The following is a 27787-nucleotide window of genomic DNA, read 5'->3' on the forward strand; positions in this document are numbered from 1 at the left end:
TGGTCCATGCATATTCTGGCATTTATTAACCATCTCACAATTGCTAACAATAACAATAAATCCAACAGTCAGGTGCTACAGCAACACATCCGTGAACAAAAAAAAAAAAGACATTTGAGATTGGGGAGACAGATAGGTTTATATCAGTCTGCGGTTTGGATTCTGGCTGGCCAAAGTTTCAACTAACTATCATTTGAATCCAAATAAACAGACTAAATTCCTTACAAAAGTGAATACAGTTTTTGCTTCTCTACTGGTAAGGTATGATGGATAAGTTAGAGAACATCACCTCTCCAAACCTTCTGTTTTGATCCTTCTGAATCTGCTCTCACTGTACCATCTATTTGAACAAGGAAATGAAATAATGCTACTTATTAACCAATCCTCAGAGCAGCTTCAGCAATCTCTCCTCCCCCCCCCCCCCCCGGCAGTTTTCCGTTATGATAGAATGAATATAAAAGAAAAAAAAATACATAAACTTTGACGATACAACAACATTGAATGACTCAATGCTGCAGGACTTCATTTCCTGAATCATCCTCCCTCTACCCCTTCCTATTATTCTATTCCCTCTCCCAATCTTCAGTCCTCTAACGCAAAAAAGGGCAAATGAAGAAATTTTCCCAACTCCCCTTCCAATAGCAGCTTTGTGGCCTGCCATCACTGCAGCCCACGCCAAGAACAGGAGTTGTAAGCTTAACTTTGTTTGCCAGGGACAGCAGAGAAATCTTCTGGCAGGTTTATTTAAAATCCCCTGCTCCATCCTATTCCATCCGACAGCCACCATTGGAAAGAGCTAAAATCTTGTTGAATTAGAAAGAAAAATCTAATGCAGGATGGTAACAATTCTTGGAGCGTCATCCCGTGGCCCATCAAGAGACCGATACATGTACAATATCTCAATATCGTCCCCTGCTTTCGACTCACTGTTGATGACTTCCAAAACCAGGCGGGGCAATGCCCGCGCAACTTCTTGGCAAGCTTGGCGCGTCAATTTACATGACGACATCCAGAGGAATCTCATGTTGTAATAATGATGCAAACCGGATCGCAGAGCCACATCTCCAAAAGGACTATCCCTGACTTCAAGCTTTTGCAAATTGGGGCATCCTTCAAGCACATATTTAAGGGCCATGTCAGTGTCCCCATTAAAGGCAACTGATAGCGTCCTAACCAATTTCCCATACTTGCCAATGTACTCAAAAGCACGATCCGTGAGCAAACCAGACACAGCAAGCCGAGTGAGCTTCTTGCAATTCATCACAATAGCACCAAAACCCTCATCCATGGGTTCCTGAGTGACCGCATCCGGCCTATACCGCCCAATTATACACAAGCGAAACACCACAAGATCCGGACAGTTCTTTGACATGGAAACCACAGCCGCATTCGTCATCCTCTGGCAGAAAAACAAAATCGATTCCAACTTCCTACAACCCTGAGAAATGGCCTCAAAACCCACCTCAGAAACAGGCCCTTCCGTCCCCTCCCTGGCATCCACAGGGAAAACCCGAAGCTCGCGCAAGTCCTTGCAAGTCGCCGCCACCGCCTGAAGCCCTTCATCGCATATCGAATCAAGCACCTGCACAAGAACAACATCCAAACACCAATCAGCCCCAAATCTAAATTCGAATCCACAAGAATGCAGTGAAAACACACAATGGCACAGCACAATACATACCCACAATATCTGCAGCTTATGACAGTGTCGAATCACCGACTTGAGCTGAAGCGCATTGACATCCGCGTAGCTCAAATTCAACGAAGTAAGATTCGCGCAAACCGGAAAAATGGCCGGAAGGTAATCCAACCAAATCTCCCTGAATCCGGAGAGGCAAACCAAGGATCTGCAAGCCTGAAAGGCGGCGGCATAATCGGGCTCCTGATCGGGAAGCGGCGCGCCCTCCGTAGCACTGAAGGAGCCAGTTCCAAGGTGAGTAAGCTGAGGAGCCCGAAGCATTAACCGGTAAAGCTGAGCCATGGAGACAGATCCGTTCAGACGAAGCTTCTTCAAGGAAGGTGACCTAGCCACCAAAGCCTCCAAAGCCTCGAAATTAATGGGACACTCCACGCAATCGAACATAAGAGACTCCATATTGGTGTGGGTGTCGGGAAAACACGAAATCCAATCGACCTCCTCATCGTCCTCAAGCCCCACCACAGATTCCACAAGCTCAAGCACCCTAAGCGACCTAAAGAGGGGAGTGGAAATTAGAAGAGAAAGGTGAGAGAGAGTGGGAGAGTGAGAGTGAGATCTATAGAATACCTGGACTTGGCGGCGAGGGCGGCAAGGCCGGGGGTGCCGAAGCCTTCGCAGCAAACGAGGACGAGTTCGCGGAAAGAGGGGAAGGAGTCGGCGAGAAGGGCGAGGTCGTGGTCGGTGAGGGACATGCGTTTGAGGTGGAGCTTCTCGAGGAAGGGGTAGGCTTGGGCCAAGGCGGAGGCCCAAGGGGCGAAGTGGGCCCCCCAATCGAGGGGCAGGAGGTCGAAGTCAGCGAAGCGGGGTTTGCCCTTGAGGGTGAGGGACTTGACGCGAGTGAAACGCGAGGTCGCACGGTTGGGGGAGAGGGCGTAGCAGTTGCCGATGAAGAGGTCGGATCGGGTCAGAGCCTCCGCACGGTACCAGGAGCGGCACACCAATGAGGCGGCGTTCCGGTCTCGCCGCCAGGTCAGGAAGTGGAGCACGTTTTCCAGGACGTTCTCCAGGACCTGGTCCGGGAAGGGGGCGTGGGGCTCCGACTGAGCGCAGGTTCGGCTCTTGGAAGTCGAGGATTCCGTGATTTCGAAGGACCGGTGCTGCTCCTCACCCTCACCCTCACCCTGCTTCTCTCTCATTTCTTATTGATCTACTGTGGCTTTCGAATCTTAATATCTTTGATTGCTTTTGCTCTGGGAGTGAGTGAGTGAATGAGTTTTGAGCATATGAGAAAGAAAGAGAGAGAGAATTGGGATTTTCTAGTTTAATTGCTCACAACTCACAACTCACAACTCACAACACAGGGCCAGGGAGTGACAACAGTAACCTCAGCTGTCTGTGTCTCTCACCTTTACCATTCCGATTCTCCATGCCCTCTCTCTTTCATCACAAATATCCAAATCAAATGCCCCTCTCTCTCTCACACACACTTTTATCTTCACTTCCCTTTTCTTTTCTACTTTTTTTTTTCTCCATCTTTTCATTCTTTCTGCCTTTGGTAATTTTCCCACTTGTTACACTTTTTCCCATTCCCCTCAGGTTTAATGCTTTATGTTTATGGAATTAACTTCATAACTCTTTCAATAATTCTAAATTCAAATTTTGTCAAATAAATATTCATTTAAATTTTATATTTTGTATATATTATTTTAAGTACGTATTATTTTAATTTATTTTCACTAAATTCATTCTAGTGGATCGAAATAAAAAAGAAACGATAAAAAGATATTAAATATTTATCAATTTATAACTTATTTGGATAATTATTGGCAAACATACAGGTGTCACAGTATATCCGACGTTATCTTTGGTATGAGTATAAGGGTGGTCATGATTTATACGAATAGGTAGTAGCTTGGTTTGAATATAAAATGGGTATCGTGGTCGTAATTCTGAAAGATAAATAAAGAAATCATTGCATATGCTCAAAATGCTTTACACCAACTCAGATTTTGAACAAACTCAGTCTTAGCAACTCGCATTATATAATTATAGAGCGCAAACTACTTTTGGAATTGACTGGACCACCACTTTCAAGGTTTATCATCAATTTGCGCTGCGTTAGTCAAGTTTATATATGTGCTGGACTAGTCACCACTTCGTTTTATTTTTTAATTATTATATTTCCAATTCAAAAAGATATTTTACTTGCAAACACACTTGGATAAATTATGGAGTCACAGAAAGCTACATCGCCATTACTTCTTTTCATGGAGTAAAATTAATCAAGAATTAATAGATTAAAATAAAGATCAAATTTAAGATTATTCAGATATATATAAGTGGAATATTAGTTACTAAAAGTCTCGCATATTAAACAAATGATAAACTCAATAATTAGAAAGAAGTAGATCATATAATATTGCAAGTGAAAAAGTTATCAAAAATATTTAACTTTTAATAATTTTCGAAAATCTTTTATAAACAGAAGCCAATAATATGTTTGCAATTAAAATAAGAAGGAAGAAAGCAAACAGAAAAGCCAGACGGGCATATTGTATGTAGTATGTACCAACCTACGTTATAATTAATTAAACAATAGTATTTAAATATATGAAGTTGTGTATATTTCGGGGAAAAGTTGGTACGGAAATAAGAAAATATATGTACGTACACTTAATTTTGCGACATGAATAAAAGCATTAACTTTGTTTTAAATAACTTTTATGAACATTCTCATGTCTTCCAACATAAATTACAAATGTATTAATAGAACGATAAATGTTGTATGATCCTCCATTTAATTCTTACCGTACAAAGGGAAGTATAGTTATATAAGGATTAGTAGATCATATTGTGGTAAAATTTAAAATTATTCACTTAGCATATTTATAAAAAAAAAATAATGTAATTAAATACTTATTTAATAAATATTATGAGTTATATATATATATATATATATATATATATATATAGTTGTGTATGTGGCACTAATACCTGTACTTTTTTTTTCATTGATTTTGTTTAACAAGGTAATAAGTTTTCAATGAGATATTTAATTTCTCTTTAAAAAAAATTATTAAAAAAATTGACACCAAAAAAAATATATAGAATTTATTAGAAAGCTAAAATTTGAATATTTTCACAATTTATAAAATCAAATAAGTCTCCTTTTCTCAATAGATTTCTAATTTTTTTACTTTACAAATTATCAAAATAGAGTAAAAATTTTAAGTTAAATTATTTGTGAACATATTAAACAATATAATATCAAAGTAAAAATTGTAAACATTGGTACCATACTTTAAGTAGGCAATGGTATTACATGTATTTATGGTCTTGATGAATTAATGATAGATAAATTAGTGAAATTTGAAGAAGATACAATATGCATTACTTGAATTTGGAATTCAAATGTTGGTGTAATAATTTGTATGGAGTGTATGCCTCCCCAAAGGTAACGGAGGCTTGCAAAGGTTTCCTTAAACCAAATAGAAATTAGTTTATAAGGGAGTTTGATTACAATACCCACTTATTGAACAGAGTAAAAGTTAATTTGAGACGGTATTTTGTAATTATATATGAATAAATTTAATATTCTTTATTTATTTTGTGATCACTTTAAAAGAACAAGATGTATCTTTTGTTTTTCCTTCTACAACATATAGGCTAATTTGAGACATTTCAAGTTGGGATGTTGATTAGTAGTTGTTGGAGGTTAAGATGATGACCAATAAGGGTGTTGTCCTAACAAAATCCTTGCATTGTAACAACTATGGCATGGTAGGATTTTTGGATGTGATTGACAAGGGACAAAATTTGTAATGCATCTGTCTAATGGGTGTGGGAGGTGATCCAATTGAGTACATTATGAGCAAGGGTGGTGTCATTGAGAGATGATGACTCATTTAGCCAAATGACTAATTAAGAGGCACATTATGGTATTTAGGTATAAGTTGGAGTGAGATCATTTGTTTAATTGAGGATAATTTTATAGAGTACATAGCCTCAAAAGTTATAAGTGATAATAAAGTTTAAGTGACTTGATTTGACCTTATCCACTAAAGAAAAATCTTGAAAGATACACAACACTAAATGTTATGAATGTTTATAAGCCAATAACTTTTTTATGGAATGCAAATTCAATCGATCTAATCATTGTATTCGATGATATTATGTTCATGAACATGTATGACATATTTCAAATGATTTAGATTTTTTTAAATATTTAATAATAAGTATTTATATTTTAAATACCATTTTATATATTAAAATAAAGTATCATGTTAAATTGCAAATTAATTTTATAATTGTATGTAATTTTATATTTGATATAATTAGTAATGTTGTCAAATATAACAACTAAATCAATTGAATTTACATTTTATAAAATAAAATATTGGTGTGAACAGATACTGGTTTGTATATGCGTGTGTATAACTCAACAATGATTTATACTATTAATAAAAGAAATTATCATATTTTGTGTATACATTTTTTTGAATAATTTTATTTTTATAACTACCTCTCAAACTATTATTTTTCTCTCTTAATTAATTTTCAAAAGTTATTATTATAATTACAATTATGAAAAATTGATCAGACCTTCACTTAATTTTTTTTAAAATACACATAATATTTTTCTTATGCTAATAATAGCAAATTTATTTATTTGAATTGCATATGTTTTGCACTAATAGTATACTTCAACTGATCGTTAAATAATAATTTCCCTTAAAGTGTATTAGGTTGATCAATAAAGTAAATTTATCTCACTACATATATATACATATACATATATATATATAATCCTTTATGATATAATTAAGAGTAAGTTATATTTTTTTGAGATATAAATATTATTATCTTTTTTTATGTAAAAAAAATACAATTTTTCCTCAATAAATTTCAATATATGATAATTTACCCATTTAAAAAAATGTTGAAGTTTTGTTAGCTTTTATTATAAAAAAACTATTATCAAAATACTATTTACACTAACATTCCTTTAAAAATGTAAATATTTTATCACTTTCCTCTAAAAAAAATTCAATATGTTACATTTTAACAATTTATTTTTCAATTTACATATTTAATTATTATTTTAAATATCATTATAAATTTTACCAAGATTAACTATATGTCTTAAAAAATATTTTTCATTATTATCTTTACAAAATATTTTAAAATTTATATATCAAAATAAAAATAACATATTTATATAAGTAAAATAAAATCAAATACAAATTTCAAGATGTTATTAGTTAATGTCACATTTTATAAATATTTAAATAAAATTGTGTTTTCATTATATAGTATTTCATACATATTAAAGGTAATATATAAGTATTACGCTATTATTTAACTAGTGTAAAATAAATATATTATTTAATTTATGTTATTAATATCTAAATAAACTAGTATTTTATGATAAATTTTTATTTATTATTTTTTAATTAATGTAACACTAAAATATGTATATTAAATATATAAATTTAAAATAAACATATTTATATTAATATTTTATTATTTAATAAAACATAATTATTAAATAATTTAATACTTATATGTATAAGTTAAATTATATTATATATATTGATGTGTATATAAAAGTATACATATATAATTTATTTTATAGTTTTTATTTTATTTATTTTTTAACAATTAATTTAACTTTAATTATATATTTTATAATTTTTAATTAAGTGAATGAATAACAATAAATTAAAAATATTTTAAAATATATTTTAATTAAAAGTATATTTTTTATGAATAACTAAATTAAAATTATATTTTTATGAATAATTAAATTAAAATATATTTTAAAATCTTATAATGATAATTATTTAGTAATTTTAAGTTAATATAATAAAAAATTGACAATATATTAATTATATCTCTAAGGGATTAAAATGTAATTCATTTGATATTTGAACATATTGATGATGGGTACCGTAATACTTACATATATGAGAAAAAAGAGTATAATTTACATTAATAATATTAAGTTAAATAAATTAAATTATATATTTTAATATAAAAATATAATATAATATACATTTATAATATTTTTATCTCTCGAGAAAAATAACATATTTTACTCTATAATTAAAAAAATCCAACTATCTACTAACATGTGTTTAGTTGAATATTTTTATCATCCTAACTAAATTAGTCAATTAGATTAACCATCAATGATAGTAAGAATAATTTTGACTTTTGTGATAAAATAATATTTTTATATTTTCTTATTATTTATATTTTTTATTTCTTAATTTTTACTATTTTAATAAAAAAGTTTCAATAACTTAACTCAATTCAAACTATATATAATTGAATTATGTGTTAGATTAGATCACCACCTGAAACTATTTCAAACCATTTTTATTAATTTAAATGCAAAATTCTTCGACATCTAATTTAATCTACAATCATCATAATTATTTGAAACATACTAAAAGTACACATGATTTTTTAGTAAATATAAAAAAAATTATAAAAATGATCGCAATGAAGATTGAATCTAAGTCCTCATACTTCTAACTACCCTAATATCTCTCCACCAACTACAATACACATAATTAATCCATAGTTATTTTATAAAATAGAACAAAAAAAATTCGAACTTAAGGATTTTTTCATCATGCAACACCAACTTCGTAAATTCCAATATGGTTGGATAATTACTAGCAAATGATCTCAACGGCCGAAAGTCTTTTTCTTTAAACCTGGTTTGTTGGGATCGTATATATATATGTACGTACACACTCCTTTTGCCTCGTATCAGTTGATCAAATCTACGTCTCTCCATACACGCGTACACCTTTCTTCATCAATAATGCAACCTTTTAGTTATATCATTAATTAATGCCGATTTTATCTGTTCTATTTTAGCTCTGTGATATTTTACCCTATGCATTTTCAATTTTCATCATATTCTCTGCGATAATTCTAAATTTGTTGACACGTATAATTGTCCATTTGTCGTTCAAGTACAAATATACAAGAGAAAATTAGTTATTCACTTATAAAATAATTTTATATTATCGTTCAATAATATATCATCATATATGATAAATTTACTATTTTTTATAATAAATAATTAAAAAAAATATTAACAATATTTTTTAATTAATTTACAATATAAAAAAAATATTTTACACTAAGTATATATCAATTAAACTCAATATGTAAATAAGTAATAAAACAATGATTAGGATTAAACTCAATATGTAAATAAGTAACAGAACAATAATTTTTTATACGTATAAAGTTTTCGATAAATAATTCAAAATTTCAATTTCAAATATCTTTTAGATTTAAAATGATATTATTTGTTTGCTTAAAATTATAAATATTAGGAATTAATTTTCTTTTTTAAATTTAGGATCCGAGATCCATAAATAAAAACTTTTGAAATAAAAAGAATTATTTGACTTGTAGATGGGATCATCACTCTAAATGATATATATATATATATATATATATATATATATATATATATATATATATATAATAGTTTTAAGCTTTTTTTGTCATAAAATTTGTTAGAAAGGTTTTATCCAGTTTCACAAAAAAGTTTGTATTTTGAATATATTGTGAGCATAAGTATGAGATGTTGAAACATGATAAATAAATTTTATGTGATTTTTTTAAATTTCTTTTATGGTATATTTTTTATATATATTATTCCATCATTATACTTAAAGAAAAAAGAGAAGTTTTTTTTTTCTATATATAGCAATGCTTTGAATATGAGAGCAAGGAACAAGTTAAATTTAATAACTCAATATAGGTATAGATTAACTTCATGAATGTATGATTTGGACCAACCTTTGTTTTAACTTCCTCACTTGTTACACATACTTAATTTCCCTCACACACAAACGTATATACACATGTATATATATATATAGAAAGATTTGAGTGTGTGAATTAAAAAAGAAAGACAGAACTCAGGGATATGACACGCAAGAAGATGCTAATGGGATGAAGACGTAAGCTATTGTGTGGACAACCCATGTGGAGTGAAAACTTCTGAAACCACGTCCGCAGGAAAAGATAGCTATAGCCTGGTCTAGTTTCATTCCACCAATTACTATTGGTCTACTATTGATAACTCAACCAAAAAAAAACAAAAGATCAACTCTTCTTAAAGCAAATGTTTCATTATCATATCTATTCATGAAATACTTAGCATCTCCAATTTTCTAATGGGTCCATCTTCATGTGTCTTTATGCACCTGCCATTTAAATGATAAGAGTTTGTGGAATATGAAAAGTGCCTTCTCATTTTGTATTTTCATATGCATCTACCATCCAAGGAGACAGGGACAATATATAAATGGGTGTATTTTAGCATAAAAGCTCGCAAGGATTGATTTTAAGAAAAAGCAAGTGCAAGTTTAGCAAGTTGTTTTGCATTATTACGAAGCTATAATTTTTTTTTGCATCATACCATACATGTTTTAGGATATCTTCTTGGTGGTGTGCCAACGTTATTGGTCTTCCATCATTCTAAATTCACATCTTATTATTCCTTTCATTTAAGAGTTATCAAATTAGGCAATTTTATTTCAACCAATAAAACTAAAATTTTGATAAGCTAGCTCCACAATAGCTTACGATTTGTTTGGTTAAAGATTTTGGCCAATGCAAGTGATAAATAGCCAGGGAGAGAAAATACATTTTTCAAAAAGATACATCAAAGTTTATCTTAAATCACATTAGAGTGAGATGAAATCTAATTGGTTGTTTATTATACATTAATGTCAATTTTTTCACTTCACATTCATGTCATTCAAATCACATCTGACGCAGTCAAATCAGAGACTTTTCTCTCTCTTCATGCCTGATACTATCAATCTTGCACAAGACGCGAGCAAGATAGATGTCCTTGATTAGAGTCACATCCGATGCCATGAAGGTACATTCGATGTGATGATGATTTTTACATTTGTAGACTCACAAATTTGGCAAAATCACCTAAAATCCAAAAAATATTCTCACATGGAATGCAGTATATTAATCATCATCATTAACCACATACTCGACACCAAAATAATGACATGCAACAACAAATGAAATCGAATCATCAAAATTTGTCTTAACATGCTCAAAGCAACCTAAGGTTCTACAACCAAGTAATTCATTTCAACAACATAATAATTAGTTATTCATGCATATATAATCACTTTCAAAAAACTCAAAATCGACATCACAACCAACATGCAACTACCATTGTCAACAATTAACAAATTCTAACTTCCCTTACCTTAGAGTTAGAGTGAACCAAGGAAAATAAGAGAAGGGACGAGTGTCAATCAACGGGACATTCAACACAACTCCACGGCCTTGACTCTCAACTAAGAGCTTTGGATCTCCACCAAACAACACTCTTCATGTACTTAGGGAGCCTAGAAGAAGAAGGAGGAGGTTTTTCATAATCTTAAGTTCAATCTTCTCTCTAACTTCTCTCTAAAATTCTTTGTGGAATGAGTTTTTAAAATTAAAGTCTTAAAAGAAAATTTACACTTCTCTCCTCATGTTCAAATTGGATCTTTGACTAGAAATACCCTTAGAATTATCCAAAAATTCTTCAAGAATTTCTTAACTCCTAAAATTTCTCAACATCACACCTCAAAACACTATAACACATAATTTATTGATAAAACACAATAATTAATAATAAAAAAAGGTATAATGTTACAAATACTATAAATAAAAGGAAAAAAGTTGATAACTTATTATTTTTTAAATAATAGGTAAAATTAGAAGAAAAAAGTTGAATGACGATAAAATAATGAGAAGAGTAATAATTTTTTATATATATTTTAAGATCATTGCACTTATCTTTCTTGAAAATAATGCTTATTATTATTGTAATATATATATATATATATATATATTATTTTATTTAAAATTTAAAAATAAAAAATAAAAATTAAAAAAATTAAAAAGTTATAAAATTATAGTTCAATTTGAGTCTTGTTACAATTATCTTTGTGTGAGAAGAAATATTTAAAAAAATATATTTTAATATGTTGTAAAAAATTAACAACAAATTATATATTTCAAAAGAAAAAAAAAGTTGTTATGCATTTAAATTGTAAATCAAGATAAAAAAATTATAAATTAATCATATAAGTATTTTAAGTAAAAAAAAAATCATATGTTATTATTAACCTCTTTTTAGATATTTTATATCTTTTTTTAATTTTATTTATACTTTTTCCAATTCTATTCATATTTTGAGATTCTCCTCTACCTCTAACATATTTTAAAGTGTAGAAGAGTAAAATTGGAAAAAAAAAATTCTTCCATCTCTACTCCTTCATGTTTCAATAGTTAAACTATACATTTAAAGTAATCTTTGAGGTTAGTGTATTTAAAATTATTATTTTTATATTACTTTATTTGAATTATTTTTTTATTTTCAATGAGAAATTCAGTATTTTAACTTTTATTTACTCATTCTATTTTTATGTTTAGAAGAAACATTGTATGTTATGAACATTACATTAATTAAAATTATATTTTCAAGTTGAATTATTTTTTCAAGTGATTGATCAACAACTTCAAGAGTTAAACAACTGTTTCACATAAGCAAATACTGAGTTGTTTCTTTGTGTAGCATGTTTAAATCCAAGAGATTCATTTTCTGCATTTGACAAGGAGAAGTTGATTCGTTTTGCTCAATTTTATTCTTCTGAATTTTCTTTAGTTGAACTTTTGGCATTAGATAATCAACTTGAAAATTATTTCATAGATGTATGTTTTGATAGTGCTTTTTCAAAATTAGAAGGGATTGGTGGTCTTTCTATGAAGCTTGTGGAGACAAGAAAACATGTTGTATATCCATTAGTGTATTTGCTTTCAGAGCTAGCCTTGATACTATCAGTGACAATTGCATCAGTTGAAAGAGCTTTTTCTGCCATGAATATCATCAAGAATCGGGTGCGAAATCGTATGAAAGATGAATGGTTAAATGATTGTTTAGTTACTTATATATATAGAGAGGTTTTTGATAGTATTGAAAATGAGTAAATCATTCAATGTTTTCAAACTATGAAAACTCGTAAAGAATAATTATGATATGTATTTATTTTTATATAAATTTTATTTTATATTTTGACAAATTTATGTCTTTAAATATTATCCACTACTTAAATTTTCTAGATCTGTCACTATATATATATATATATTTTGAAAAATTACACGTACATATGTTGTTGTATGTCCTAAAGTAATAAAAACATGTGTAATTTGTTTTTATAAAAAAAATACAATTAACCTTAATATATAATCATAAAAAAATAATTAAAATAAAGTTAATATCATTGTTCTTTCTCTTTAATTTCCCAACAACTTCTCCAAGATACACTTTGTTGACAAAAGTGAACACTGACCAAATTAGGAGAATGTATTGCTGGCCCGTGTTAACTTGGAGAGGCTTTAATCTTTCTGTCGTTTTCATAATAATAATGCATTCTTTATTTTATTATTAGAAGTTTATTCATGGTGTCATTGATCAATCAAGTAAATTAATTAAACACCATGTCAATGACTCAATTTCACTATTCATCGATTCAAATAATTTTATTTTATTTTTATTTCGCAGTTATCTCCCGTGATAGTGGAATCAAAATAAATTTAGACGAATTCTCTTCATTCATTGTTTGTTATCTCGTCGAAGGCTTGAATTTAATTAGCTTAAAATATGTATATAATTTAATATGCATGACAATATTTCACTTTAATCTTTATATATATATATATATATATATATATATATATAAATTTTTACATTTCATCTTTATAAGTATAAAAGATTTTTTTTAATAACTCACAGTCTGTAGATCTATCATAACTAATGCTGCCATCAGGTCCTTTTTTCCTCAATTATGTAGCTGATGGTTGTTGACCTAATTAATTATAGTTACGTACATGTTCACACTTCCCGGTTTAAACATGCTTTATATGGATCCTATTTCTATGATAGTACAATTTTAATTTACTGTTTATTAGAGGTGTCAATTTGACTGTAATTCAAAGGATCGATTGACTTAAAGTTGGATATTAGAAAAGATGATTTAATGGGTTCATATTGAATTGATCTTAGGAAGGACAAAGAAGTGAGTGGGATGGTACGAATTTTGATATCTTTATCTTTATTTATGTTCTTATTCTCATATCCTAGTAATCTTGTATCTGTTTTTGTCTTCATATTTGATGAGTATAGAATTTTCATTTTTATTTTCTTTTTCGTCGAATATTAGATATATTAAAGTCCATCTCATACCTATTAAAAAATTAATTAAATATTTTTTTCAAAAAATATTAATATTTTAACATAGAATAATAATTATAAAATTATATTAATTAAGTTTCATTTAAAATAAATTTAAAATAAAATAAAAAATTACATAAATGTCAAGTAAATTCTAAAAAAATAAATTAAATTTCTAGAAATTTAAAGTAGATACATGTACAAGACGAGTATGTATATATTCATTCTCGTCTTTATAACCGATATAAATCATATAATAAATCAGGTATTACCTATATCTGTATCCTATTAAATTGGATATTTTCTGTCAAATTTGATGCGGGTTTGAATATTACACACGGACATAGTTGACCTGTTAAATTAATAAGTGGAATAATTTGAATTACTGTCAATTCATAAATCTGTAAGGTGTTATAAAATAATAGAGAAATAAAATAATAATATTTATGATAATAAGTTAGGGTTAGTCACTATGTGAATTCACCACTTTCATTGTGTCGTTGATGACTTGACCCATGACCTACAATCTTTGTTCCATATGTTGAAAAAGACAGACATAATTATACTTATTCTTGTGCTCATTAAATCAAGATAAAAGTAAGAGTAAAAATATTAATGATGAAAATCAAAATAATGTAAAGGGTAAGAGAATTAAATCTGATACTCTTAAGGTATTATTATGAAAAGGTTGATTTAGTTGATGAAGTAGATAAATACAAATGCAATAATCGTAAAAAAAAACTGTATATATATATATAAAATTATGAGTTAATCATTGATACACTGTCAGTGTAAAGTTTTTTACACTGGCAACCAATCATATCTTTTAAATTATTTTATTTTATTTTTAGTTCATTAAATAAGCAAATGACACGACACTATTAAAAGATATGATTGGTTGTCAGTGTAAAAAAACTTTACACTGGCAGTATATAAGTGATTAACTCTAAAATTATTAGGTATTTCATAATGATATATAATATTTATTAATCATGTTATTTTTTTATTATAAAAAATAAATAATTTTTTCAAATATTTATTTTAATTAGATTGATTTGATTTGATGACATAATATGAATAGTTCGAACCAAAAAATGACAATAAAAAAAAGTTAAACCAATTTAACTTAAAATAATACTTCGCCTATGGAATTTTTTACACAAATAATATTATTTAAATTTTTTTTACCCAAATAGTAACTGTGCAAATTTATTTCTCCAATTAGCACCATTTACTGTTCACGTTCAGAACGGGCCATTCCAAATTAAAAAATAAAACATGGAAAACGGATCAGAATGGGCCGTTTCAAAATCAAAATTAGCACATAAAAATGGAATAAGAAAGGGTCGTTCTGCATCCAGAATAGGCCGTTCTGGCCTATAAATAAAAAAAAAATGGTTTGATTTTCACTTATCAAATACAAAAACTTAGAGACTACCATCAAGTGATTAGATTTATTGAATATTAACATTATAAATATAAATAAATAAATTTATTAAAATTTATTACAACAATAAAGATCAATGGTGACGAAAACTGAATTCATGACCAATATTTGGATATGTCTTCCTAGTATGACTAGGAGTGTGACAATTGGAACAATTTTTTACACGATTATATTGTTCTCTAATATCCATCTATGTTCTAATCTTGCTAGACTTTGGTCGACCATTGAAAGTTCTCTTGAGTTCTGGATTTGGCCACAAAATTGAAAGAAACGCAACATCCGAGAAAAGTTTGACCTGCTGAGAGATTTACAGTAAGGCTAAATGAAATGTGGTATGATTGCGACAAGTTCTAAAAAGGTATACGAAGGACAGTTTGGAGAGCTCCGATATAAAGATTATTGGCCTACTTACACTGGTCCAACTTTGTGGCCAAATCCATAACTCAAGTAAACTTTCAAGGGTCGGCCAAAGTCCAGCAAAATTAAAACAGAGATGGACATTAGAGAACAACATAATTAATTTCTGTCACCATTGATATTTATTATTGTGCTAATTTTGATTTTGGAACGACCCGTTCTGATCTATTTTCTATGTGTTATTTTTTAATCCGGAACGGCCCATTCTGATTTCAGAACGGTCCGTTCCAAACGTGAACAGTAAATAATGCTTTTGAGAAAATAAATTTTCACAGTTGCTATTTGGATAAAAAAATTTTAAAATAATATTATTTGAGTAAAAATCTCTTGCCTATGTAAGTCAAAGCTAAATCAAACCATTGTCGTATTTCACAACTCTACTTCTTATTCAGATTTTTTTAAAATTTAATCTACGATCATGCAAAAGTTTTCAAAACCTTAATTAGCCTTGATTCGTGCAATGACATGGATGTCAATATATACCTAGTATTTGAATATACAAAACAATCCTATTCAACACTAGTTACTTGCAAAACGCAACATTAAACAAAGCTTTCAATTTACAATTTGATTATAAACAAATTACAAATATTATTTGCAAAAAAAGAGAGAGAAAAATCTACGTCCACCAGCGACAATGTTGCTATTGAATTTTCAGGAATGTTATAACGATTGAGATTTTGAAAAAAAAAAAAAAAGATTCAATAACTATGGATCTCAAAAAAAAATAATCATATTTAATGCTTGTTTTTGGTAAGAAATACCTGACAAATTGTGGCTTTTTTGCTAGAAAAAAGGATTAAGGTTGATGATAAACACACCTCTACTCTCGTATAAACACACCTCTTTTTAAAAAAATATATATATAAAATGTCTAAATTACCCTTTAAAAAAAATGAAATTCCTAAATTTACACTTCCCTTCCCCGCACCCCACACTCCACACCCCTCTTCTTCCCAAAACCTCTTTCCGCTCAATGTCATTAAGAAATATACTTTTACAGTCATTCTGAATAGAAAAAAATGACTAGTCCCACCATAACCAGCATAAGAAAGGCTCTTTTACAATCATTAGCATTCCGGAAAGTACTTTTACAGTCATTAGCATTCCGGAAAGTACTTTCCAGAATAGTAAAATTATTGTTCATATAATTCCGGAAAGAACTTTCCGTAATAGTAACTATAATATTATGGAAAGTACTTTCCGGAATTATGTAACAAAACATTTCCGGAAAATACTTTCCGGAATAAGAATTTAATATTATGGAAAGTATTTTCCGGAACATTTTTATATAATTCCGGAAAGAACTTTCCGTAACAGTAAGAAGAACAAGAAGAAGAGGAGTGCAAGAAAGAGAAAGAAGAGGGGTGTGCGAGGTGCGGGAAAAAAAAAGAAGAGTGCCACAAAGAGAAAGAAGAAGGGTGCGCAATGTCAGCAGGTGGTCTTGTAAGAGAAAGACTCTTACTTGTTCTATGGAAAGAAACACTAGTACAAAAATGACTTTTAAAATCGGGGTTTTAAAATCAGTCATAAGGTAGCCATTTTAAAAGTGATGTGGTGGCCTGCACTGCAACAGAACGGCCCTAGAACGGCCCGTTCTGCAAGGCCGTTCTTACTGCTTTCAATACGGCCCGTACTGCAAGCAGAACGGCTTGTATTGCTTTCAGAACGGGCCGTACTGCTTTTAGAACAGGCTGTTCTTCTTGCAGAACGGCCCGTTCTGGTGCCATTCCAGACTAAAGTTTACATGCAGATACAGGATAAGGAGGTGCGGGGAAGGGGGGTGCGAGAAAGAGAGGTGTAAATTTAGAAATTTCATTTTTTTAAAGGGTAATTTAGATATTTTATATATTTTTTTAAAAAAAAGGGGTGTGTTTATACGAGAGTGGAGGTGTGTTTATCATCTGCCAAGGATTAAATGTCAAGAAAACAAATTTAGTCCAAGTAATGAATCTCACCTAACAATTGACCAATATCTACTCAGGTTGAGAGTTGAATTGCTTGGGAGAAGAATCTAATCTAGCTATTGGGGGAATAATAGAGATCGAAGAATCCTATTATGCTATTGTTAATCAATACTGATATGTAATTTTTGGATCGAGAATGCTAACAAACAATTGTAACACCTTTTTCTTTTACATCATTTATTATTAACTAAAATTTATTACAAATTACATTTTTTAAAATGTTATATCTGATCTAATAATTTTTTTTATTGAAAAAAATGATAAATAAGGGATATATAATATCTTATGATTATCGGACTTAATTTTAATAAATTGTTTTTGTGAATTAGAACTGACACTTATAAAATTTGTAATTTTTAATATATTTTAATTAATAATAAAAGGTAATAAAAATATTAAAGAGATTTTGTTAATTAATTAACATTCCTTTTTATTTTTTATGATTTTTTCTGTTCTATTTTAGCATTATATTCTTATTTAGTTTTTCTTTGAAATCATTCAATGCAATACACCCCATGTGTCTGGATTATCAATTCAAATGTGATTCGATACTTCAATCAAATCATTGTGAGAAAGAACTTCTTTTTCCTTCCTCCATATTACTTGATAACGAGTGATGCACTTGCCAATTCCTCAATCATCTGCAATAATAGAAATAGATCTATATATTTCCAAATGTGTGTATTTGTTAAGAATATAAATAGAAATTATAAGCAATCCAACCAACATAACATTTTTATCTTTCTGTTTGTTTAAACGTGGAGTGTGTTGGGTGATCATGAATTGCTTATTTTGTGATGCGTCCACCAATTAGAGGACAAACAGGTTGATTTTTGCAACTTCTAAATGTTATTTTCCTCATATTAATGACATCTCTATCTCTCACCCGTTGGAGATGTGGTGCCTCCTCAACTTAATTGGGTTTTTTTTCCTATCTAACTTTTTAAATTATCGATTCCATCTTATGTATATTAATCCCTTCTAATTAGGAATTTAGGAAGAATATGTTTGAATAAACTTTTTAATAAGTATTTTTAAAAGAAGAAAATACAAATAAATAAATAATTTTTTTTCAAAAATTTAAAATTAATTTATATATAAGTTAATTTTAAAAATAGTTAACGGATTAATTTATTTAAAATATTGTTTTTTATACATTTAAATATATTTTGTAACTTATGCATAAATCATTTTTAATTTATGAAAAAATAATTCCATTTTTTATTTTTTTAATAAAATTTATCTAAACAAACTCTTAATCCAACGTACATAATTCAAGCCTTTATTTTTTAATTGTTGTGAGAAAAGTAGTGGAATAAAATGAAGAGAAAGGGACTGCTCATGAACTATGAAAAGTTGAAAACTAATCCCTTTCAAATATTAGTGATTGTTTTAAAAACTTTGGCATGAACACATCTATAAATTAATTTAAAAGATTTAATCACCATGCATAATAGTATAAAAACTTTAACTTGCGTTATCAATCAATATAAAATTATTGTTGATATAATTTCTAAGATAATTATGATAAAAAATTAACAAATTCATCGTATGTAATAGTTTATAATTGAATGAAAATACTATTAGTGTATAACTTTTTTTTCAGTCTTATATTGAATAGTTATAAATACCAATACATATTTTAACTAAGAATAACTGCTGGATATTAGCGAAATGAAAACGTTGAAAATTATTCTGAAAATTAAATTTTACACATGGGAGTAAAATATACTACATAAGTTATTGTAGCAACCTCGGTCGCGACGGGACGGCGAAAAATAAATTGAAAAAGAGGAGTCGCCACCTATGTTTTTTATGGAAAAACATTGGAAAAACCATAAAATAGAAAATAGTCTACGAACACCAGATTTTTAAGTTCGGAAGTCGATTACGTGTGAGGAAGGTATTAGCACCTCACAACGTTCGTCCTAAGACGATTACCTTTAATTAATTAAACTAATTATTTATAATTTATAAAAATATTTATCTCACTAAAATAATCAAATATATTTTATTTAACTAATTTAAATTATGCATTTAAAAAAAAGTTAAAGAATTATTATTGTTATATAAAAAGACAAATAATATATTTTTATTTTTTTGGCTCGACAAGATTTAATTCTTGCTCCTACGTATCTTCATGTATAATGAAGAATCAGAGTCACGTAGTTCTTTGTAGAAAATGTTTGTGTGTTGATATTTTTTATTTAAATTTATTTTTGTTAAATATAGGATTCTTGAACTGTCGCAGCTCATTCACCCTAAAAATATAAAATTGACTAAGGTGTACACCAAAGTCAATTCAATAAAATTATAATTATAATTATTGTTATAGATGTTATGATCTTAAAAAAAATTCTTGGTTAAACATTTTTGTTTTTGGAGAAAAAATTTAAAGATAAGCTGTCACAACTTGTACTTTAAATTCAAAGGTTAAAAAGATGTCACATCTAGTTAACCATTCCTCCAATAAAATTTTTGATACAATAATTTCATATATTTACATTAAATATTGTAACACTATATTTTGGTATTTAATCATATTTTGAATTTAAATAAGAACTACTGACAGATATAAAAATAAATAAAAGGAATGAGTTTAATATACTCACAATTCTTCGCTACAGTAGCGGTAACTTGCTGGTCTTTTCCTTTGGGTTCTCCCTGGTCCAAGGTGGAGATATGTGTGTGTGGTTGTGTGTAGGTGTCCTTTGGGAAGGCCAAGGGGGGAGAGATGTGTGTGTTGGTGCCTTTGGGAAGGGGAAGGGCGCTATTTATAGACTTTCTGGAGGGACTGGTACGGCCCGTTCTGAATCCGGAACGGCCCGTTCCGGGGCTGCAATTTTACTCACAACGGCCAACTTCGGAACGGGCTGTTCCAATTTCGGAACGGCCCGTTCTGGACTAAATTTTTTAGGTATTTTGGTAGTTTGAGAACGGCCCGTTCTGGACTAAAAAATATAGGTCTTTTTGAAGGTTGGAATGGCCCGTTCCAGTTTGGGAACGGGCCGTTCCAATTTTTGAGAACAGCCCGTTTTGGGCAAGAAATATTAGGCTTTTTGGAAGGCTGGAACGGCCCGTTCCAGTTTTGGAACGGCCCGTTCCGGGCTAGAATTTATAGGTGTTTTTGGAAGGTTGGAACGGCCCGTTCTGAATTCAGAACGGCCCGTTCCGGGCTAGAAATTTTAGGGCTTTTTTGAAAGGTTGGAACGGCCCGTTCCAGCTTTTGGAACGGCCCGTTCTGGGATATAAATTTTAAGGCTTTTTGGAAAGTTAGAACGGCCCGTTCCAGATTGGGAACGGCCCGTTCTGGGCTAGAAATTTTATAAAAAATAGTAAATTACCCTCCATAAAAGTATAAACAATGAGGTGTTACATTTGACTTACGTATTTTTGTCTTTTTTATTCTTTTTTGAATATACCTTTTTTCTATTTTTTTTAAACAAAAATTGACATTTCCCGGACGAAATTGGGTTACTACAGTTGCCCCTCTTTACTTAATTTTACTAGATAATATAAACAACTCTTGTTTCCATATTATCGTAGTAAAATATAAGTAAAGAAAACACAAATTTCGTCCTTGAGCTTGAAACATTAAGGAACATGAGCACGAGGGACACGAAACATTAAAAAACATGAGCGCGAGAGCTCGAAACATTAAAAGACATGGGTGCGGGGGCTCAAAACATTAAAAAGGTGAGCGCGAGAGCTCAAAACATTGAAAAAAGTGAGCGCGAGGGCTCGAAAGATTGATAGAGTGAGCATGAAGGCGCGAAACATTAAACAACATGGGTGCGGGGGCTCAAAACATTAAAAAGGTGAGCGCGAGAGCTCAAAACATTAAAAAAGTGAGCGCGAGGGCTCGAAAGATTGATAGAGTGAGCATAGAGGCTTGAAAATTAAAAGAATGAGCACGAGACTCAAAAGATTGATAGAGTGAGCATAAAGGTTTGAAAATTAAAAGAGTGAGCACGGGGGCTCGAAAGATTGATAGAGGCTTGAAAATTAAAAGAGTGAGCGCGGGGGCTCGAAAGATTGATAGAGGCTTGAAGATTAAAAGAGTGAGCACGGGGCTCGAAAGATTGATAGAGGCTTGAAAATTAAAAGAGTGAGCACAGGGGCTCAAAAATTAAAAGAGTGGACATAGAGACTTGAAAATTAAAAGAGTGGACATAGAGGCTTGAAAATTAAAAGAGTGAACATAGAGGCTTGAAAATTAAAAGAGTGAACATAGAGGCTTGAAAAGTAAAAGAGTGGTCATAGAGGCTTGAAAAATTAAAAGAGTGGACATAGAGGCTTGAAAATTAAAAGAGTGAACATAGAGGCTTGAAAATTAATAGAGGCATGAAACATTAAAAGAGTGAGCATAGATGCTTGAAAATTAAAAACATGGACGCGGGGACCCGAAAGATTGATAGAAGCTTGAAAATTGAAAGAGTGAGCACGGGGGCTCGAAAGATTGATAGAGGCTTGAAAATTAAAAACATGGGCGCGGGGACCCGAAAGATTAAAAACATGGGCGCGGGGACCCGAAACATTGATAGAGGCTTGAAAATTAAAAACATGGGCGCGAGGACCCGAAAGATTGATAGAAGCTTGAAAATTAAAAGAGTGAGCGCGGGGGCTCGAAAGATTGATAGAGGCTTGAAAATTAAAAACATGGGCGCGGGGACCCGAAAGATTGATAGAGGCTTGAAAATTAAAAGAGTGAGCACGGGGGCTCGAAAGATTGATAACGGGCGCAGGGACCCAAAATATTAAAAACATGGGCGCGAGGACCTGAAACATAAAAGTGTGAATTCTGATGGAAACAATGTTAATGCTAAGTAGATATTAAACTTCAATGAATGTGTTATGCAAGTACATTACTTGATTATATGTGCATGATAAGTACCAAACTTTGGTACAAATGTTGTGGATGCTAAGCATGTATTATACTTGAATGCATGAGTTAGGGATGGATCAAACTTTTGGTGATGCAAATGAAAAATATGCATTGGGATTGAATGAATGTGTTAAGCAAAGTATTAGACATTAATGTGAACAATGTGGGTGTTGGACAAGTATTGGATTTGAATGGATATATCAAACTATGATGTAATGAATGTCAAACATGTGTTAAACTCAAACGTAGATGATATAGATGTCAGACAAGTGCGAGACTTTATATGCAAGTGATGAATTTGAATGCATGTATTAGGAAAGTACCAAACTTTGATGCAAATAAAGTGGATGCCAAGTGAGCATTGGACATGAACGAACACTTTAAACATATTAATGCAAATAATGTAATGCTTGATTCGGTGTTTGGATGCTTATGAGGTATTATTAACACATTTCATTTTTTTGTTTTTTCTTGTTTTTATTTCAAAGAAAATCATAAAAATGATTATTTTCTTTAGAGAAAACAAATCCATGCAAAGCCCTTTTTGTGCCTCAATTATTCACCTTTTTTTTATCATTTTTTCAAATCCATGAAATCCTGTTCTTTTCTTCTTTGAAAAATGATCTCACAATTTATCCTTTCAAGCTTATCCCACCTAGAATCAAGTGAGACTCATTTGGCCTAACTTGTCAATCAAGTGATTATCACCACCTTGTCATTCCTCTTGAAACATCATTTAACCAACATGCATAACAATGACAGCTGATTTTTTTTAGAATGCTATTCAAAAAGGATATTTGAACGTGAATTTGTTTTGATGTAGAGAAAATAGAGCAAACGACCCCAAGATATGACAAAAATTGAGAACTTGATGGAAACAAGAGATTGAGCAATTGTCCCAGTTTGATGTCAAATTAATGGAGTGAAAACTGGAAGGATTTGGACTAACTTGGACTTTGAACAAGTGAGACAAATGATTTACATCACTTTAGACTTTAGTGGATAGAATCAAACAGTGACACATATGGGAAGGATCACCCGTATTTAGAATGGTGGAATATGGATGATACAGGCATTGACTTGATTAAACTTGAGACACATGGATCATATGGTTGGAATGAAAATGTGATGATAGTTGACAACTTGTCCCGGTATAAAAGGAGTACTTTGAGTTGCCCCAATTTATGAAGAAATAGGGAACAAAGTTGGACTAGACAATTATTCCAATTGAAAGTTAAGGTGATGAAATGACAATGAGATCCTTCGCCCCAGTGTGAAGTGGTTGTCCCAATTTAGTTTTGAAAGGAAGGGGTAGAGTAGGAGACAATGATGAATGTGATTGCCTTCTTTTCTGACTCAAGGAAATAATATTGATGTATGAATTGATGGAGAAATAAGACATAAAACAAATGTCTCATTTAATTGGGTAAGGGGGAGTTAAAGGAGGGCATGACTTGTGATTTGTTCCCAATCTATCATTTTGAATGATTCTCATAATTATTGAGTGTAGTAATGAATGAACATCGATGAATAGAAGATTTTGCACTGGATGTTTGTTTCTCTCCATGATGTAATGGATGTACAAGTCTTACGAACATTTGTATTTTTTTTTTGGAGCAATCTTGTTAACATCGATAGATGAGTTCAAGTGTTTTGTCTTAAGACTAAACTTAAAAAAAGAAGCAACCAATTTTTGATCTGTATGGACTTTATCAGATTGTAACACTGGTCGGTGAGATGGATATGAAAGAAAAGATACAAAGGCCCAAATGTGTGTTTGGAGGTTATTCGAAACAAGGATCTTTGCTATAGTGTTGGCTTCAATGCTTTTTCGGTTTCTTTCCTTCGCCCCTCTTTTTTTTTCACCCCAGCTTTTGCCTAGGTTTTTTCTTTTGGAGTTTGCAGCCTACCAGGTTGCTCTAACTTTTGCCTAGGCCGCCTTTTTGAGGTTTTCAGCCTAGCGAGCTCTTGTTTCTTTTATTTATTTTCATTTTTTTAGACCTTAACTTTTGCCTAGACTGCTCTTTTCGAGTTTTTAGCCTAGCAGGTTGCTCTAAATTTTGCCTAAGCTGCCTTTTCAGGTTTTCAGCATAGCGAGCTTTTTATTTTTGTTATTATTTTGCATAGAATTTCTTGGCTGCATTAGAGGTTATTGGGTTCAATAGATCTTCCCGTCAACTTCCCTCTATAATCTTTTTGAGGTGGTAAGATCTTCAATACCACATCTCTTTCTAGAAACTCTTGCGGGCAAACCTTTTTGGCAAAAGCTCTCTTGATCCTTTTTTGATATGATTGACCATGACACAAGACATTTAATCTCTTCTCTTCAATTAGGTTCAACTGATCATAGAGAGCCTGAACCCATTATGCTTCCTCGAGTTTAGTTTCGGCCAATACTCTTAGAGAAGGTACCTCAACGTCAATGGGAATGACTGCTTCCATACCATAAACTGGAGAATACGAAATTGCCCCAGTAGAAGTGCAAACAAAAATGCGATATCCATGTAGAGCAAAAGAGAGCATTTCATGCTAATCCCTGCAGGCAACCACCATCTTCTGAATAATCTTCTTTATATTCTTATTTCCCGCTTCTACTGCCCCATTCATCTTAGGATAATATGGTGAATGATTGTGATGTTGAATTTTGATGAACTTAACCACCACATTGCTTGTCACACGGATAAAACAATGGCCTTTTGATGCTTTTGGTTCATTTCTCTTCTTTTTCATTTTCATTGTTTTGATGGTATCATAAACAAGCTAAATTAAATGGGACCATTGTGTTGTTCCTGTTTTGAGGGTAAGCCTTGTTTGAGGTAATTTTTGAGGTAATTGAAGAAAATTTTCACTTTTAGGCTCAAATTTGGGTAGCAAGTGGTATATTTTTGGAGATAGAGAAACATAGTCATACATCATTTCAAATCTCAATTGCTTATTTTTAAAGGTTAATCCTAAGACAAAACTTAATGAACTCCATGTTGCTCCTTTTCTTTTTTTCTTTTTTTCTTTTTTATTGTCCTAACTTTTGCTTAGATCGCCCTTTCGGGTTTTCAGTCTAACGGACTTTACATTTTTTCACTCTTTTTATTTTTTATTTTTTGCTCATAAGACTTATCACCATTAAATGTGGTAGATGGTCGGACAAATACTCATAAAATGATAAATTTGCCCCGATAAGAAATCTTCAAATTTCTATTGCCAAACTTTCTAATTGAGAATCATCCAACAGATTTGACTTTTTATGAGGACAAGCTCTTCATTTTTGGAAGAATAATGAGAAAACTATGAGATGTAATGGGACAAAGAAAATTTATGACAATGAAGATAACAACACAACTTGTTATGCAAGTTAATGAAATAAGTATTTCAAAAGGTTAACAATGATTTTAAAACCATGTCAATTGACAAGTTAATTTGTCAAAGAGCTCATCTTCTTGATTGAGAATTAAATGTAAGTGAGAACAATAATTTCATGTTATTCCCCATTTTTCTTTGTTTCCCTTTTTTTGAGACATTGCATAAATTTGTTGCTTAACATCCTCTTTAAAAGAAAATAATCAAATTAGATAGTTGTTATTTTTTTTAAAAAAAATGACATGAATGAGCAATCAATTAGACCTTTATTTTACTATGAAATGCATGTATAAAAGAAAAATGTTGGAGTGAAGAATTTGAAATGAAAAAAAATGTTTTTTTGTTTTTCTTTTTGTTTTTTTTTGTTTTTTAGAGAAACAAATGCATTTGATTCGGGATGATGAAATGAGAATGAATGCAATTATGGAGAATGATAAGAAAAGACGATGGATATGTTGATGAATATACCTAACATGATTACTTAATATAAATAATGCTTATGCGTGAATGTCATGGGAGATTATGAAAATATTGAATGTTATGAGATACATTTTAGACTAAATGCTCAAATGGAATAATGATCTTACTTTGAATTATGCAAGAGAGAACTGTATTCATTTTTTAGAAACAAGTGTCAATGATGATCACAATTGCAATCTTTTAAAGTTGTATGCATGATTTCATAAAAAAAAATTTATGCAAAGATGTAAAATGTATGTCATGAATGAATTATGAAATGTAGATGAATGCATGCATGCATGAATAGTTTTGTGGTGATGAATGTTATATTGAAGATGTGTGAGATATGATAAAAGTCAAAAAAATGTATGATGTGTATTATGAAATGGAATAAAATTCTCTTCTTTTTTTTTGTGTCATTCGAACGTAAAGGTAGCATATTGCTCCTGTGATACTTAATAAGGACATCCTTAAGTTGAAAACTCTATGGACTACTAACACGTGTTCCTTTCAAAAGGGTGGGGCTATAGTTCTAAAATAGATTCCTAGAGCCAATAACCCTTCTTAGGATATTAGTCACAATAATAGGTAAACTATTAGAGGTGATAATACCCTTGAAAGGATCAAACTCTAAGTGAGGCCTTCATAATAACCAAACAAGATGTTCATCAAGAAGGTTACTACTACTCAACCTCTTACTATCCTAAGTTGCACTCAAGTCCGGGCATAGGACCCCACTCATAAACGTGTGTGAAATTGTGCAAGTGAAGTGTGTGAAGGGAGCAATCCTATACTATCCAATCTACAAAACACATCACATATGATATAGAAAATAAAATTCTTCTATCCTAAAGTTCAAATTCCACAACACATATTTATATAATTCATGCATATAAGACAAACAACAAATAAGGAACATAAACAAAAAATAAAATAAAATAAAAAGTGAGATAAACATTTAAAAAAAATTATTAATTAGTTTAGATAATTATTATAGGCTTGACTCTCAAAAATAGTCCCCAGTGGAGTCGCCATCTGTAGCAACCTCGGTCGCGACGGGACGGCGAAAAATAAATTGAAAAAGAGGAGTCGCCACCTATGTTTTTTATGGAAAAACATTGGAAAAACCATAAAATAGAAAATAGTCTACGAACACCAGATTTTTAAGTTCGGAAGTCGATTACGTGTGAGGAAGGTATTAGCACCTCACAACGTTCGTCCTAAGACGATTACCTTTAATTAATTAAACTAATTATTTATAACTTATAAAAATATTTATCTCACTAAAATAATCAAATATATTTTATTTAACTAATTTAAATTATGCATTTAA

At 30.6% G+C, this 27787-nt stretch overlaps 1 protein-coding gene across 1 annotated transcript; it reads right to left on the bottom strand.

Annotated features, from left to right (window-relative positions):
• On the bottom strand, positions 1 to 3196 carry LOC109792063 (transport inhibitor response 1-like protein). The gene is made up of 3 exons (XM_020351452.3): positions 2267 to 3196; positions 1682 to 2192; positions 1 to 1582 (listed from the first exon to the last, which is right to left on the bottom strand). The coding sequence occupies exons 1-3, from the start codon at positions 2833 to 2835 to the stop codon at positions 827 to 829; spliced, it is 1836 nt and encodes a 611-aa protein (XP_020207041.2). The 5' UTR covers positions 2836 to 3196; the 3' UTR covers positions 1 to 826.
• Positions 3197 to 27787: the final 24591 nt, after the last annotated feature.

This window comes from Cajanus cajan, chromosome 9 (assembly GCF_000230855.2).
Source record: "Cajanus cajan strain Asha chromosome 9, NIPB_CcT2T_4, whole genome shotgun sequence".
Classification (NCBI taxonomy): Eukaryota; Viridiplantae; Streptophyta; class Magnoliopsida; order Fabales; family Fabaceae; genus Cajanus; species Cajanus cajan.